This window comes from Lacerta agilis, chromosome 14, assembly GCF_009819535.1.
Source record: "Lacerta agilis isolate rLacAgi1 chromosome 14, rLacAgi1.pri, whole genome shotgun sequence".
Taxonomy (NCBI): Eukaryota; Metazoa; Chordata; class Lepidosauria; order Squamata; family Lacertidae; genus Lacerta; species Lacerta agilis.
Genome location: NC_046325.1, coordinates 505656 through 519147, shown reverse-complemented (window position 1 = coordinate 519147; position 13492 = coordinate 505656). Strand labels below are relative to the sequence as shown.

The following is a 13492-nucleotide window of genomic DNA, read 5'->3' as shown; positions in this document are numbered from 1 at the left end:
GTGGGAGAGGAGAGGGCGGAGGAGGGGATCCCCTGGGTCTGCCCATAAAATAAAACACCTCAGGAGGGGGAGACTGAGGGGAAAAAGGGAGCCAGAGTATTAGGCTGCGTACAAAGGAACCTGGGCTGGCTCAAAAGGATCTGACTGCTACACCTGCCATAACTAAGGAAAGGAACGAGAGAGAGAGAGAAGTAACAGAAACCGAGCGAAGCATTTCCCCACCCAGTCTAGAAACAGGAACATCTATTTACCAGAAGTGTAACAGCTCATTGTAGCAACTGAAGTTTAAGAAATGCTGTGCATATGCTACTGTGTTTAAGCCTGTGGCATTCTTATATTTAGTTTAATAAGCTAACTTCTACCTGAAAGAACGCATCTCCCGACCCAACTTTGTTTCACAAACTTCTTTTTGAAAATAAAACTTTTTTCCTTTATTAACTGTTGCCCGAGACTCCCTGAATCGACGTTTCCCTCACACAAATCCCCCACAAATAAGCCTGTGGCAAAGGGCAGACATTCATTTAACTGGTATAATGTTTGCTTGTTGTGCTATATTTCACTGGGGGCAGCTAGTGGGACGAGTCCACTACGAATTAACTGGTGGTTGGTGGTGGGATCTGCTGCATCATTAATTGATGGTAGTGCCATGATCCAAAATAAAACCCACAAGGAGAATAAATTACCACAATAATTTCTATATTTTGTGAGGGGAAAATTGATGTGAGGGGAAGGTGCCCCTACCTAGGACTCCTGAAGCGAGAGGAAATAGTCCGACAGAAGGACAAACTGAGGGGAGAGATTGTTTTTTTATATATATATTATTTTCAGTTTAACAATAATCACACATCAAACATCCATTTCGACCTCCCTCCACCCTTCTGTGGTTTCTTATAAAATCGCTTCCAAAACTGCACCTCCCACTATACACCTTTTACTTAAATTGCTCTCTTAATTTTCTTGTAACTTTGCTTGTTTTTAGATTATTCTTGTAACTTTGCTTGTTTTTAGATTATTCCAGCTAACATATTTAGTTGTTTACAATAATTTCCCCATTCTTTATGGAAAATTCTTTCTCTTCTTGATTCCTTATTCTTCCCGTTTTGTCTCATTTCTGCACAATCCATTGACTTTATCTGATATTCCTTGGTTGGGACCAAACTGAGGGGGGAAACATCTGAGGGAAGTTTCAGTCAGGAGGTGGAATGGATGAAACTAAAATCTGAACTTTTTGAAATATGGCAGCCCTAGTCTTGGGTCACTCTGGGGGTCCTGAGCCCCCCTCCCCAGTCATAGGAGCCAAGGGGGCTTCAGCGCCCCCAATGAAACATTTGAGGGGGCCGAGCTCCCCCCACCAGTTGACGAGCATTGCCATTCAAATAGTGTGCCTGCACCCATTATGTGGGGCGGCACTTACCCGCCCCCCATATTCTATTCAAGTTGGAACTCCTGCAGCCGAGAGACCCCCACCCACATCCAGAGCGCATGCGCGAAGCGGGATCCGGCGCTCACTAAAAGCGCAGGCGCAAACTGCAGGCCTCCCACCCCCCGGGGGGTCCAGGCAGGGGCTCGCCCCATAAAAGAGCCCCCCCTTCTCCTGTGCAATTTAACCCTTTGTTTCTGTGCAACCGACCTTCCCCCACAGGTGAAAACTTGGGGAAATAAAGGTAGGAAGCGAAACAAAGGGAAAGGGGGCAGGAGAAGCCACCCCCAACTGTAAAGTCAAGCTGGCTCTCAAGTGAAATCCGCCTGCTGGAGCTGAGATTCCTGCCTTGCGGGGGGTTGGGCTAGATGACCCCGGGGGAGCCCTTCCAGCGATACGATGCTCTGATTCATTGGAGGAACCCAAGTGCTCCGATCTTGCAGTGCATATAGGACCTGGGTGTGTGTTGTCTCTTCCTTCTCTTTTCGCAATTTCTTTATTGGGGGGGGGGGGTTGGGTTAGAAACAAGGATCAGCTGAGTAATGAAGGATACAAACAGTCTTCTCCTGAGTTCGGCTTGCCAAGGGTTAAAATGAACTGGGGTCGGGTTCCTAGAGAGGACCGGAAATAAAGCCGCGCGGGGGAGGGAGTTCCTCCAAAGTCCAAGCCCCTCCCTGCACATCCTTTCCTGCAAAGGGGCGTGGCTTTTGTCTCCCCTGTCAGAGAGCAGTCTACGTGGCTCCTCCTGCAAGAGGATCGGGGCTGGGGTCTCTTCTGGGATCTGGTGAGTCTCCTCTCTCTTCTTGCATAAGGTGCAATGGGGAGAAAGGGGGGTTTTGCATTCATCTCATGCATGGGGGACCCCCAAGTCAGGGAGCAGAGGGTCCTCCGTCCTCCCTCTTCCTCTCTGCAAAGCCAGAGGAAAGCCGAGTGAGAGGCACCTTGACAGAATTTAAATCTGATAGAATGACAGTATGCCTGGCCTGAAAAAGGATGAGGAAAAGGGTTTCTAGAGAAGGAGAGAGAGAGAAAAAATAAGGGCGGTTGAGATGTGCTCCTGAGCAAAACCTCTCCCTCTCAAGTGCCCTTCTGCAAGGGGAGGGGGTGGCTTTTGTCTCTCTCTGCCTAGGTGGCGCCTCCTGGGGTGTGGGGAGTCCGAGGGCTGCAGGGGAGGATGAACAGGGGGTCTTCTCAGTTCGTGCAGAGGATCATCCTGTCATCTCTGCAAAGCCCAGGAGGCGTCACAGGAAGTCTGCAAGTGCATTTTTTTTATTTGGACCCACACTGCTTGCCACTTTCGGGAGGGGTTTTGGGGTCAGGGGAAAAAGTGATGGATATTATTATTATTATTAATGCCACACCAATCTGGCTGAGCCTCCCCAGCCACTCTGGGCAGCTTACAGCATATATAAAAACATCAAGCATAAAAAGATCTCCCCAGGGCTGCCTTCAGATGTCTTTTAAATGTTGTGAAATTCTTTATCTCCTTGACCTCTGAAGGGAGGAGTGATGGATTGTTTAATTTCTATACCTCTTAATATAAAGCTCAGAGTTTGGCCTGTTGTGAAGTCCAATCCTGCTTCTTAGCAAGACGCATCCACATTTGCCCAGGGAATATTTTTCTCCTTCTGATTGTGTTCCAATCTAATAACGGAACAATGTCTTTGCTTTGCAGGATTTGCCACCATCTATAATTAGGACAGACAGCACTTGACAGAGGACCAAGGGATTCCTTCTGAACTTGTGGAAGCTTCCTAAGAGCACAGATGGATGAGCAAGACTCAGCTGGCAATGAAGGCAGTGGGGGATTCTATGAAAACTCTGTGCAGAGGATCCAAGGCGAGGAGGACAGCCTTCACTCAGATGTGCAGAGCCAACAGTTCAGGCGGTTCGGCTACCAGGAGGTCAAAGGACCCCGAGAGGTTTGCCACCGGTTCCACCACCTTGACTGTCAGTGGCTGAAGCCTGGGAGGCACACAAAAACTCAGTTGGTGGACCTGGTGATCTTGGAGCAGTTCCTGGCTGTCCTTCCCCTGGAGATGGAGAGCTGGGTGAGGGAATGTGGAGCAGAGACCAGTTCCCAGGCAGTGGCCCTGGCTGAAGGATTCCTCCTGAGTCAGGCAGAGGAGAGGAAGCAGGTGGAGAAGCAGGTGAGAGAGACTGTCCTCTGGATACCCCAAATGGCTCTGAACAGGAGATAGAAGATCCCTAAATCTCATCCTTTTGGGGAAGTATCCAAGGAGCTATATTGGACATCCCTAAAGATTTTGCCCCTGCCATTCCTTTTCTTTTCTTTTGAAGTATTTTTATTAACAAAAGTATGTGCAATGTCTCTTTCTCGTATTTTTTACATGTATCATTTTTACAAATCAGTGTCATTTGTTGAGACATTGGGGAGAAAAAGGGGGAAGGAGGTGGACAGGGGTGGGAGGATGGGTGGGGGTGGGATCGGATGGCAATGCTTCTGTTTTACTTAATATATGTAGGGTTTGATGTCAGCGTTGCTTGTGCAGGTTCTCTTTTGTTCGCTTACACCATTCCTTTTCTTTTTTTAAAAAAAATATATTTTATTCATTTTATAAGATATAAAACATAAAACACAAATACAAAAACAAACAAAACACAAACAACTCTTATATCAACTTCACATTTTCCCTTTAACATCTTAGGGTGACTTCCCCCGACCTCCCCTTCCTGGGTTTCATTACAATTCTTCTTTTAGCAGTTTCCTAAATTAATCATAAAATCATTATCATATTTAAATAACTATTAATTTATTATCCATTATATTTTCCTTCAATCATTTATGAAAATCATAATTATCCAATTTTGTACCAGAAACCCCTATTTTCTTCCCTAGAGTTTCAAAAGATTCAAACATTACAATATTTTCTCAAATAGATTTTAAATTTCTTCCAATCTTCCTGCACCATTCCCTCCCTCTGGTCATACAGTCTCGCTGTCAGCTCGGCAAGTTCCATAAAGTCTATCATTTTCAGTTGCCATTCTTCCATTGTTGGAATCTCCTGGTTCCTCCAGTTCTTTGCAATTAGTAATCTTGCTGCTGTCGTGGCATACAAAAAGAAAGTAATATCTTTTGGGGGGATTTCCTCCCCTATAATTCCCAAAAGAAAGGCTTCTGGTTTCTTCAGAAAGGTGTCTGTTAACACCTTTTTCATTTCATTATAAATCTTTTCCCATAAGTCCTTTATTTTGGGGCACGTCCACCACATATGGAAAAAGTTTCCTTCCTTCTCTTTACATTTCCAACATTTGTTATCTGATGTATGATACGTTTTAGCAAGTTTTACCGGAGTTAAATACCATCTATACATCATTTTCATCATATTTTCTCTCAAAGCAGTGCATGCAGTAAATTTTAAAGCTTTCTTCCACAACCTCTCCCAATCTTTCAACATTATATTGTGCCCCAATCTTTAGCCTAGTCGATAATAACAGATTTCACTTGTTCATCTTTCGTATGCCACTCCAACAATAGATTATACATTTTGGAAAGATTCTTATTCTTAGAGTCCAATAATTCCGTCTCCAGTCTGGATTTTTCTGTTTGAAAGCCTGTATTTTTGCTATCTACTTTAAACATTTCATTGATCTGATGGTATTGTAACTAATCAGTCAATTTATCTTTGAGCTGATCATATGGTTTTAGCTTGTATTTATTATCATCTTCCATCAATAAAACACCATTCCTTTTCTAATAGTTCTCATTATTTGTTTTGAATCCTTGTTTCTCTTTCAGGGAAAGGATCTGTTGGCAGAAACAGGTCCCGATTCCTCTGAGGAAGAGAGGACTTTGTTGGACACCAGAGAGAGGCCGCTGGGTAAGGAGGAAGGAATTTCTTCTCATTTGGGTCACATTCTGTGGACTTGGAAATTAATCCATGGGGTTGTTTCACCTTTTGGGGGAAGGCACTTGTGGCCAAGAGCCCAGAGGAGATGAGATGTATTTTTGCACAACAAAATATGAAATGGGTACAAATGCAAAAATGCACTCAACAGGGGAGACTTCTTCCAAGTCCCACCTGTGGTTAGAGATGCACTGCTTCACCTCAGAGAAGCACCATGCACCCCTGACTGCCTACTTGCCCTTGTCTCTTGCAGGTGACAGGATGCCAGCAAGACCTCCTCATCCGTCTTTTCATGGTAGTGGAGAGGAAGCTGTGGCTGTGGAGCCAGATCAGGTATTGGGAAGGAGCCTTGAGAAGAAAGAGGCCGGGGTGGGGGGGGTGGGGCAGCCAGGGTTCCTCTGGAGTCAGAACGAATCTCTCCTCTTGGTCTCTGTCAAAACTGCCTTTAACAAAGACTGACAATGCTATTCAATAAGGTTTATGTGCTGTGAATAAGGAACAGACACCTCACCTTAACTAGCCTTCTGAATGTCGCTCGTATTTATGAGTAGTTGCTCTTTTATTTGTCTATTTATTGTGAAATGCTGAAATAGGCTTCTAAGGAATTAACAAACCATAAAAAATTGTAGCCAGGATTCATCTAACCAGTCCCATCTGTAGCTCAAGGCTTTCCCCACACGCTCCTCCTTCTGTCCCCAGTGCCATAGGGCATTGAGAGGGTTCCCTCCCTACACAGAACAATGCATACAATAAAAGACACAATAAAAAATTCCACTAAATATGTGGCCAGACTATCTTATCCCATGAGAGCAACACAGCAATTAACAGGCAGGAAACAAAAGAGCAATGTGTAGTAGATCATATTCATGCTGTCGATAAGAGGAGGAACTTTTCCTTTTCTTTTTAGGGTCAAGTGTGCTTTGAAGATGTAGCTATTCGTTTCACGGCTGAGGAGTGGGCATTGCTGGATCCTGACCAGAGAGCTCTGCATGAGGAAGTCATGGAGGAGAATCGCGGGATCATAGACTTTCTCTGTAAGGCTCCCTGTTGGATGACAGTATCTGTTTTGAAATTCCATACGTATATATATATCTATGTGACGAACCTCCCAGGTTTTGATCCAGCTCAGCAATGCCACCTACAGCATCTGGGATTCTGACCCACAGCTCACCTTGAATTGGAGGGCTATCGACTGTTTTGTCTGTGAACATTCTTCCTCTGGCTATTTCTTTTAAAACAAGGATCAGGCTGATTTGAACTATTCACACCTTTCTGAATGTATGCTTCAGGGTGTTGAGGGAAGTTGAAGAAGACTCTGTCAGGTTTTTTGTTTTTGCTTCTGTCTGTTTTTGCCTGACCAAAGAGACGACTTACATTAGAGATGGAGCAGATTTCATGATTGAGTCAAATAACATCCACCCGCCCCCCAAAAGCCAGGCTTTTCGAATCTGATGTTCTCATAAAGTTGTCTGTGATGGCAAATCCCCAAAGGCAGTGAACCCTGTATTAATATTTCCCATGTAACTCCCTTCAGTTCTTCCTCTATCAGAAGCATTAATGAACATTGTTCAGTAACAGGTACTCTTTTGGCCAGGGGTGGTTCTTTGGGTCTCAATGAATGGAGAGCAGACAGACTGTTGGGTGTCAGAAGTAAGCTTCATTTAACTGATGTATGATTCAATGAAGCAAGCAAAATAACATCCACATCCCACTACAAAACAATAACTGCTGTACAATCTAAAGTGAATACAGTGGTACCTCTAGATGCGAACGGTATCCGTTCCAGAGCCCCGTTCGCATCCTGAGCAGTCCACAACCCGCAGCGCCGCTTCTGCGCACGCGCGGGTCACGATTCGGCGCGCCTGTGCATGCGCGTGACGTCATTTGGCGCATCTGCGCATGCGCGACCTGCTGAACCTGGAAGTAATCCATTCCGTTACTTCCAGGTTCGGCACGTTTGTAACCCGTGCTGTTCGCAACCCACAGCAAACGCAACACGAAGTATGACTAGTATACAAAATAACATAGCACACATGTATAAAATGGGCTAAAATACTAGAAAGAGGCCACACCAAACAGTTAAAATACCAGAAAGAGGTTATTGTTGTTGTTGTTCTATCTTATTTTTATACTCTACCTGTCAGGAGCCAGGCTGCTGTCTTGATAACACAGCACACAAGTCGTAATTAGCTTGACGATTTATTGCAATACAAACACTCAGCCTCAGGCACCTATCCGCACGTCCATGACTTATGAATCAGTTGACCCTTCTGGGGAGTGTTTCCGGGTATGGCAGAATATCCGGAACCTATGCCCTTTCCATTTCCAGCTTTGTTTTCTATCTAAGACTTTTCCCATGTGTCTGCTTCTTGGATGAATTAACTCCTCTTCCAGTGTTGAACTGCTTTCCCTCCTGCCTTCTGACATTGCCTGTGTCATTTGAGAGAGTCGGTTGCTCTCTAGCACACTCTCTGCATTCCTGTCATTCTCACAGCGAGGGGGAGTCCCTCGCAGCTGTCTGGGAAGAACACGAGCCTCTCTCTTGTTGCCTGCTTCCCAACTCCTCTGGAGCTCTTATACCTTGGGCAGAAGTGTTCATGACACCACCCATCTGGCTAGGTTTCCCTAGCCACTCTGGGCAGCTTACAGCATATATAAAAGCATAGTAAAATATCAAACTTTCAAACTTCCTGATACAAGACTGCCTTCAGATGTCTTCTAAAAGTTATGTAGTTCTTAATCTCCTTGACATCTGAAGGGAGGGCATTCCACAGGGATGGTGCCATTACCGAGAAGGCCTTCTGCCGGGTTCCCTATAACTTTGCTTTTCACAGTGAGGGAACTGCCAGAAGACCTCAATATGAAATATTAAGAAAAAGAAGCCTAGAATCTAGCAAACAGGCTTCAACAATAACATTAGTAAAAGGATATTCAAGAGATAGATATATTTACTAAATGAGGCTTGTCAGCGCGACTTCTTCCAGCTGCTGGAAATGACTGGAGTTTCAGGCTGGCAGACAGTTCCCACAGGACAGCAACACAATCCCTGAACGGTACAGTGAACAATCTCGTTCCTTTGTTAAAGTCGGGGTTTTTCATACAGTTCTTGATGGCTTGATGACCGTCAAGCCGTGTGTTCAAAACAGATGTCTAAGGACAGTCTCACAGAAGACGTCTCAAAAGTTTCATAAGTAAAGCCTCTCAATAGTTTTTCAAAAGTTTCAAAGGAAGACGCCTCAAAAGCCTCAAAAGGACAGTGTCTCCGGAATGATACTACTGTTTCGTAATAGCCGATACTTTTCAACAGAACATGTAAGGAAGATTCATGCTAAGGATCAGTGCTCTGCTTTTGAGAGACTATTGTGAGACTCTCCTTAGACATCTGTTTCGAACACACGGCTTGACGGTCCTCGCTACCACTCTGTTATATTGTATATATGAACTTTGATTGACTGACCCCTATAATTTGAATGATACCCTTATTCTATTATATATTTTCTACTAACTATTAGACTATGTGTTGTGTTTGTATTGTTGTGATTCTTCAATCAGAGCCAAATCTAATGCTGCAGCAGATATATCTATTAGAAGCGACGTGAAAAACAGCAGCACTACATAGTCCTCCTTTCTTTGCTACTACAGGAACCCCATTTCTTCCTAAAATTACAGGGACCTAATCCATTTCTCTCTTTCCTGCAGATGGTATTAAATTGGAAATGAAGAACAAGGGAAACCATGAAAAATATTGCACAGTGGAGAAGCCATATCAGTATTTGGAATGCGGAGAGAACTTTAATCAGACTTCCCAATCCACTTCCCATCAAAGAATGAAACCCTATAAGTGCCTGGAATGTGGGAAGAGCTTCAGTCACAGATCCCTTCTCTCTTACCATCAAAGAATTCATACAGGGGAGAAACCATATCAGTGCTTGGAATGTGGAAAGTGCTTCAGCCAGAGCTACAGTCTCAGTTCTCATGAAAGAATTCATACAGGGGAGAAACCATATCAGTGCTTAGAATGTGGAAAGCGCTTCAATCAGAGCTCCGGTCTCAGTTCTCATCAAAAAATTCATACAGGGGAGAAACCATATCAGTGCTTAGAATGTGGAAAGAGCTTCAGTCATAATTCCAGTCTCATCTCACATCAAAGAATTCATACAGGGGAGAAACCATATCAGTGCTTAGAATGTGGAAAGAGCTTCCGCAAGAAGGCCCATGTCACATCCCACCAGGCAATTCATACGGACGAGAAACCATATCCATGCATGGAATGTGGGAAGAACTTCAGTCAAAGGGACAAGCTCATGGCTCATCAAAGAATTCATACAGGGCATAGACCATATCGGTGCTTGGAATGTGGGGAGAGCTTCTTTAAGAGTTCTTCTCTCATTACCCATCAAACTATTCACACAGGTGTGAAACCTTTTCAGTGCTTGGAATGTGGAAAGAGCTTCAGTCAGAAGGGCCATCTCACTTCCCATCAAAGAGTTCATACAGCGGAGAAGAAATATTTGTGTTTGGAATGTGGGAAGAGATTCAGTCAGAGGGCCAAGCTCATGGCCCATCAAAGAATTCATACGGGGGAGAAACCATATCAGTGCTTGGAATGTGGAAAGAGCTTTGCCTGGAAGGACACATTCACTTCCCATCAAAGAATTCATACAGGGGAGAAACCATATCAGTGCATGGAATGTGGAAAGAGATTCAGTCGTAGGGCCTACCTCACTTCTCACCACAGAATTCATACAGGGGAGAAACCACATCAGTGCTTAGACTGTGGGAAGAGCTTCACCTGGAAGGAAAGTCTTACTTCCCATAGAATAATTCATGGGGAAGAGAAACCATATCAGTGTGTGGAATGTGGAGAGAGCTTCACTCGTAAGGAAAGTCTCTCTTGCCATCAAAGAATTCATACAGGGGAGAAACCATATCAGTGCTTGCAATGTGGAAAGAGATTCAGTGAGAGAGGCAAGCTCACTACCCATCAAAGAACTCATACAGGGGAGAAACCATATCAGTGCTTGGAATGTGGAAAGAGATTCAGTGAGAGAGGCAAGCTCACTACCCATCAAAGACTTCATACAGGGGAGAAACCCTATCAGTGCTTGGAATGTGAAAAGAGATTCAGTCAGAGGGCCCATCTCACTTCTCATCAAAGACTTCATACAGGGGAGAAACCATATAAGTGTTTGGAATGTGGAAAGAGCTTCAGTCAGAGTTCTGCTCTCACTTCCCACCAAAGAATTCATACAGGGGAGAAACCATATCAGTGCTTGCAGTGTGGAAAGAGATTCAATCAGAGTTCTGCTCTCACCACCCATCAAAGAGTACATTCGGGGAAGAAACTATAACTATGCTTGGAGAGTGGAAATAATTTAGGATGGCCAAGCTAACTTCCAATCAGATGAATGACAACACATTGGCGATCAAACAGATGGAATCTTATTCTCTGCGGGAATGGATTTGGAAGATGATCTTCTCTTTTCCTCACTATTCCATGGACAAGAAAATCAACCCACAAGGCAAGAAACGGCTAGAGTGGGTTTACTCACATGATCTTTATATCCTGCATGGGAGTCCTGTCAATGTTTTAAATGGACAGATCAGATTGTTACATAAAGGGGGGCGGGGAGTGTGATCAACTACATCATAGTGTCACCATTTCTTTTCCACTCAGTGAAATCTTTTGAGGTGTTCGAGAGAACAGAAAGCAACCATTTCGCATTATTACTTACAATCTGCCCCCTGTTATAATCCCCCACCCCGAGCCAACAGATACTTCCAGAGAGCTTGGGTGCAGAAAACCTGAAATGGTCATTGAGACTAAGTGACAACATCCAAAAGACCCTAGCCTCTGATGTGTCTACGCAAATCCCTTGAAAGAAACTCATCCAACCCAGTGGAGATTTACCAACAAATAACAGCAGAAATCAAACCCTGCTTGATTAACACCAAAGAACCTAAAAATTATCTTGTAGAACAACGACACTGGTTTAACACAGAGTGCAGAAATGCAAGGAAAAGACTGCTGGATCTATTAGAGTATTTTGAAAGAACCCTGGTGCTCTAACTTTGGGGGCACTCAATAAAGACAGGATTGCATGTAAGAACCTGCTAAAAAGCAAAAAAATAGGCTTCGGAAGACAGAAGTGGCAAGACTTGGCTCAAGCAGCAGCTGACTGAAGGGAGGACAAATTTTGGGAATTGGTGTCCAGAGGAATGAAATATGTGAAATTAACACATGATACTATAATCCCAGCCTGGAAATGGGTTGAATTACTACAGCAAGCTTTTTTGTGATCATTCAAGGCTCCCAAATAAGGCCGGTATGAACACCAACCCGTCAGATTTACTTAAACGGTGAGAAGTGTCCCCAAATGAAATAAAAAGAACTTCCTGACAGTGAGAGCTGTTCAGCAGTGGAATTTGCTACCAAGGAGTGTGGTGGAGTCTCCTTCTTTGGAGGTCTTTAAGCAGAGGCTTGACAGCCACCTGTCAGGAATGCTTTGATGGTGTTTCCTGCTTGGCAGGGGGTTGGACTGGATGGCCCTTGTGGTCTCTTCCAACTCTATGATTCTATGATTCTATGAAAACATCTCACTGAAGGCTTAAAGCCAAACAAAGCCCCAGTAAGATATGATTCCTCCAAAGCTCATCAAGACTCACTTGAAATGGTGGTTATCTATTTTGGCCAGGCTATTTACACAGCCCAAATTCCTCCCAGCTGGAAGATGAACATAATTGTTCCAATTTTCAAGAAAGGAGACAGATCTTTGCCACATAATTACCGCCCCATCAGCCTGTCCCCATCCCTTCAAATTTATATGACCAGCATTTACAAATAAAGTTGACTGACTGGCTACATACAAATAACATTCTGCATGGAGAACAAACAGGGTTTAGAGAAGGATTCAGCACCATCGGCCAATGCTTTGCGCTAAATCATATCGTCAGAAAGTATACTAGAATAAAAAGTGTAAATTGTTTGCTGCCTTTATAGATTTATCTGCTGTCTTTGACTCCATTAATTGTAGCAGATTGTGGGAGAAACTCCTAAACACCAATATTGAGCCTAGACTCCTGTTGATCTGAGAACTGTATAGTGAAATGGACACGAGAATCAGAGTGGGCCTAAATGGCTGCTTGTCTCAATCTTTCAAGTCTACTAGTCGTGTTGATAGGGAAACCGGCAGGGGGAGCGCTCTTCCCGGAGGCCTGCTGACAAGGCGGCCAGCCGGGACTCACCGGATCGCCTTTAGGACACTTCCCCTGGGCCCCGAGAACCCCTCCACATGTTTCCCCACACGGTCTCACAAGCAGCACACTGATTTTCCCCAATAACCCCCTTCAAAAGGCTGTACATAAAGCCTAAAAACCCGTACCGCTTCGCCTGTCAGAAGCGCTTCGCTACACACCATTTTCTCAATGAGCGGCAGGCCCGCCAATCAGGAGCATGCATCCAGCTCAGCCTGCAAAATGGAACGTTCAGCTCGGATACTATGATTCAATCATCACCTTCACGCTTGACTGAACGCTAAGTGGGTATTGACAGGCTCCCTGCTGGGAGAACAATGGAATCGAAACCAAAATGTATCCAGTTGGGGAAACTATTAATTATAACTTGCAACAATGTATCAAATGGACAATTTAAAGACTGGGTGGCCTGTTTTTGACAGCTCGAAATGTTTATTATTGTAAAATCCATAACTCCTGAACGCAGTGTCCAATCTGCTCAGTTCGAGTGTCTATCTTCTCCTCAGGAGATGGACTCTCCATCCCCTCGGTTCCCGCCATCCTCCGACCATCAGAAGTACACTTTCTTGAACATATATAATTTTTGGACTTTGTGTCGATGACCTTCATAATCCTTTCAGCAGGCAGTCACGTCCTCATCCAGGAAATGCACCCCTCCCAATAATCCACTCAATCCTCATCCATCAGTTACCATAGTAGCAGACATCCTCCCAAGGATCCCCTATTGTTCTTCCCCAGTGGAAACTCTCTATGTGTATTGTACCCACCCTTAAACCATTTACCTGTTCCTGCCACCTTGATCGTTATGCTAAACTTGTTTTCCCCCATATGTAGATCCTGAAAACCCCCCCTTCCTCCTGTCAATCATCTGACGTTTTCCCCATGTGATGATGACGTTCCTGAAGGGTATTCTGGGATGTTTTGTGAAGTTTTAAAAGTCCATGTCACC

The 13492-nt window shown here is 44.3% G+C and overlaps 1 protein-coding gene across 1 annotated transcript; it reads left to right on the top strand.

The window, feature by feature from the left end:
• Positions 1 to 5475: 5475 nt before the first annotated feature.
• On the top strand, positions 5476 to 11671 carry LOC117058798 (gastrula zinc finger protein XlCGF57.1-like). The gene is made up of 3 exons (XM_033170166.1): positions 5476 to 5622; positions 6197 to 6323; positions 8989 to 11671. The coding sequence occupies exons 1-3, from the start codon at positions 5476 to 5478 to the stop codon at positions 10638 to 10640; spliced, it is 1926 nt and encodes a 641-aa protein (XP_033026057.1). The 3' UTR covers positions 10641 to 11671.
• The last annotated feature ends 1821 nt before the right edge of the window (positions 11672 to 13492 follow it).